Below are 3,424 nucleotides of genomic sequence, written 5' to 3'. Positions count from 1 at the left end.
TGTGACGTCACATTGGACAGCGCCTCTGGCGGAGGATCGCGAGTTAACAAGTGTCGATGTGAGGTTATGTCGACGAGTAGGTTTGGCTGCACCTGCTTGGGCGCGTAAACGTGTGCGGCGGCATGTATTACTCTATAAACATTTTGCTAGTTAAAAAATTTCCTTCTTCATGGAGCGTCGAGCTTCTCGCGTGAGTTATATCTGTTACGGCGTACAGCGGCGGCTGGGTTGATTTATAACGAATGTAAATACCTAAATGAAAGGTTTATTCAAGAATAGAGCAAAAAGTAAAAAGAAGAAGAAGACGTGAGAGAGATAGGAGGGAGGGAGAGAGAGAGAGAGAGAGATGGTGAGAGAGAACGAGGGGAAGAGGAAGAGATTGAAAAAAAAACGACAGAACATATGGACTCCCGACCATATAAAAGATTTACGATAATGGCGGTAGATACTGGACGGAGATTTATTGACGCGCGATCGAATGAAACGAACACTCGTTAGTTAGTTAAGTTTGAGTTAGGTTCGAGGTAGTCGATATGGATGTCAGCCGTAATTCGTTCCGTTGCCTAATTATAAAAGTGCCCGAAGGCCTGCGCGGCGGCCGCTTTCAACCTTTCAGGCGGTCCGGACCCCCACGCCGATTTCATATCGGCCAAAGCAGACCTATAAGTTATTCGATCACGATCCTCTCGGCCCGATGATCGGAACGAACCGACGTCAAGTTGGCTTCGAATCGCAACTACAGTCACGCTGCCACCAAAGGAAAGGATGCACGCTGTCCTCGGGAAGGCCCCAAGGATTAGTCACCTTTGTTCACTTCGTCTGCCCGCGTACGCTCCTTTTTCACTTTCGGTAACCGCGGACTGCCCGTTTAAACTGATCGTGATCGATATTGCCGAACGAAATTCTCGTTTCTATACTTTTTTTTCTTTTTTTTAAATCTTTCATTCTTTGTTTCCTCGTCTGATTTTTTCTCAAACTTTCTCTCTCCGTTTTTCGTCGACCAAAATTTTCACGCTACAAATACGTACCCGTCACCTTTCGAAGCACGCGATCGCAAAATCAAAGGATTTAATCACGCACCCAGAAGAATGAGTCGTCGGATCTACATTTATTTACGTGAAATTTACTTTACGAATGATAAATGTAATTTTTATCTTACATAAAGTTTTATTCAAGAATAGATTTTTTTCACATGGTATATAAATTCGAAGCAATCATTTGATCTGTCTATCGCAGTAATTGCGTACCTACTTGTTACATTCAAATGGAATTTGATCTTAAATGTTTCTTTTCATGTCCGGAATATCGAACGGGAAATAATTTCGATGATTCTTATTTTACAGATTCTTGTCTTATTTATATCTATATAATATATAATTTACGACACTTGTTTACATGTCATATTCTTTTTGAATTTTATCATCGTTTCATCGATTTTTATTATTATTAGAATTAAATATTAGAATTTATTCGTAATCTCTCTATTTCACGTATGCGGTTATATTTCATTGATACCATACATCATTCATCATACATCATACATCACACATCATACGTAGTATTAAAGTTCGAAACCGAAGTTTGGATGTTCGGATGTTCAGAAAGTGACGTCACCCAAAATTTTCTTTCTCTTGACGTCATCGATCTATATAGACGAAAATCAGCTAACCGAATTCCTCAGTCTAGAAACAACCGCGCAGTAGAGCGGACGTATGAGAAACGCGCTCCGCAAATTTCGAGTACCGGATTCTCTACCTCATGGATCCTGCGCTCCGGATTCTCTTCCTGGTGCAACTCGAGTTCCAGGACAAGCACTCCGTAATTCTGGCTATCCAGGTACACTACCTGGTGACTTTCAACCTTCAGAACTAATTTTCCGTATATTTGGCTGTTCAGGTCCGATACCTGGTGAAACACGACTTCCAGGACAAGCGATCCGTAGCTTCTGCGCTCCAGGTCCGCTACCTGGTGAAACTCGACATCCAGGACAAGCGCTCCATAGTTCTGGGTGTCCAGGTCCTCCACCTGGTGGATTTTGACATTCAGGAAAAGCGCTCCGTAGTTCTCGCTGTCCAGGTTCTTGACCTGGTGACTTTTCACCAAGCACTGCGTAGTTTCTGCGCTCCAGGTCCACTACCTGATGAAACTCGACTTCCAGGACAAGCGCTCCGTACTTCTGGCTGTCCAGGTACACTACCTGGTGACTTTCAACCTTCAAAACTAATTTCCCGTATATTTGGCTGTTCAGGTCCTCCACCTGGTGGATCTCGACTTCCAGGACAAGCGATCCGTAGCTTCTGCGCTCCAGGTCCGCTTCCTGGTGAAATGCGACTTCCAGGACAAGCGCTCCGTACTTCTGGCTGTCCAGGTACACTACCTGGTGACTTTCAACCTTCAGAACTAATTTTCCGTATATTTGGCTGTTCAGGTCCGCTACCTGGTGAAACACGACTTCCAGGACAAGCGCTCCGTACTTCTGGCTGTCCAGGTACACTACCTGGTGACTTTCAACCTTCAAAACTAATTTCCCGTATATTTGGCTGTTCAGGTCCTCCACCTGGTGGATCTCGACTTCCAGGACAAGCGATCCGTAGCTTCTGCGCTCCAGGTCCGCTTCCTGGTGAAATGCGACTTCCAGGACAAGCGCTCCGTACTTCTGGCTGTCCAGGTACACTACCTGGTGACTTTCAACCTTCAGAACTAATTTTCCGTATATTTGGCTGTTCAGGTCCGCTACCTGGTGAAACACGACTTCCAGGACAAGCGCTCCGTAGTTCTCGCTGTCCAGGTTCTTGACCTGGTGACTTTTCACCAAGCACTGCGTAGTTTCTGCGCTCCAGGTCCACTACCTGATGAAACTCGACTTCCAGGACAAGCGCTCCGTACTTCTGGCTGTCCAGGTACACTACCTGGTGACTTTCAACCTTCAGAACTAATTTTCCGTATATTTGGCTGTTCAGGTCCGCTACCTGGTGAAACACGACTTCCAGGATAAGCGCTCCGTAGTTCTGGCTATCCAGGTCCTTAACCTGATGACTTTTGACCTTCCGGACTAATTTTAAGGTTTACAAGTTTGATTATCGAAAACGTCATGTTTTGTACTATAAAACCAATATGCATGCTTCCGATAATATTTTGAATCGGAAAGAAACCGAACGACCAGGATCAACAAATTGCAATTGGTGAGTGGTTGGCATTGTATACATAGGAATACATGACAATAACGTCGTTCAATTAGAGCTAAAATTTCTGTGCGTGGTGTTTCAAACCTGTATTTTTTGACGAAATTTATTGTCATAAAATCACAATACGTTATACTTACATGCACGTGTCAACGTGATCTGTAGCATCGTACATAAAAAATCTTACGGGCAGATTCGGTTTGTCTCACATGCACAAAGACAGTGTCATTCTGTATACTGTG

The 3,424-nt window shown here is 44.2% G+C and overlaps 1 protein-coding gene across 1 annotated transcript; it reads left to right on the top strand.

The window, feature by feature from the left end:
* The first annotated feature begins 1,707 nt into the window (after positions 1-1,707).
* On the top strand, positions 1,708-2,796 carry LOC124294091 (tetra-peptide repeat homeobox protein 1-like). The gene is made up of 3 exons (XM_046737950.1): positions 1,708-1,836; positions 2,077-2,668; positions 2,759-2,796. The coding sequence occupies exons 1-3, from the start codon at positions 1,759-1,761 to the stop codon at positions 2,794-2,796; spliced, it is 708 nt and encodes a 235-aa protein (XP_046593906.1). The 5' UTR covers positions 1,708-1,758.
* Positions 2,797-3,424: the final 628 nt, after the last annotated feature.

This window comes from Neodiprion lecontei, chromosome 4 (assembly GCF_021901455.1).
Source record: "Neodiprion lecontei isolate iyNeoLeco1 chromosome 4, iyNeoLeco1.1, whole genome shotgun sequence".
In the NCBI taxonomy this organism is placed as follows: Eukaryota; Metazoa; Arthropoda; class Insecta; order Hymenoptera; family Diprionidae; genus Neodiprion; species Neodiprion lecontei.
The sequence above is the reverse complement of the archived record's forward strand: the minus strand, read 5'-3'. Positions and strand labels throughout refer to the sequence as shown.

What these genes read in the sequence shown, in the direction of transcription:
- LOC124294091 (XM_046737950.1), top strand. Translation starts at nt 1,759, where the DNA reads ATGGATCCTGCGCTCCGGATTCTCTTCCTGGTGCAACTCGAGTTCCAG. An exon ending in CCGTAATTCTGGCTATCCAG is followed by an intron (nt 1,837 to 2,076) that starts GTACACTACCTG and finishes CTCGCTGTCCAG; the next exon opens with GTTCTTGACCTGGTGACTTT. An exon ending in CCGTACTTCTGGCTGTCCAG is followed by an intron (nt 2,669 to 2,758) that starts GTACACTACCTG and finishes CACGACTTCCAG; the next exon opens with GACAAGCGCTCCGTAGTTCT.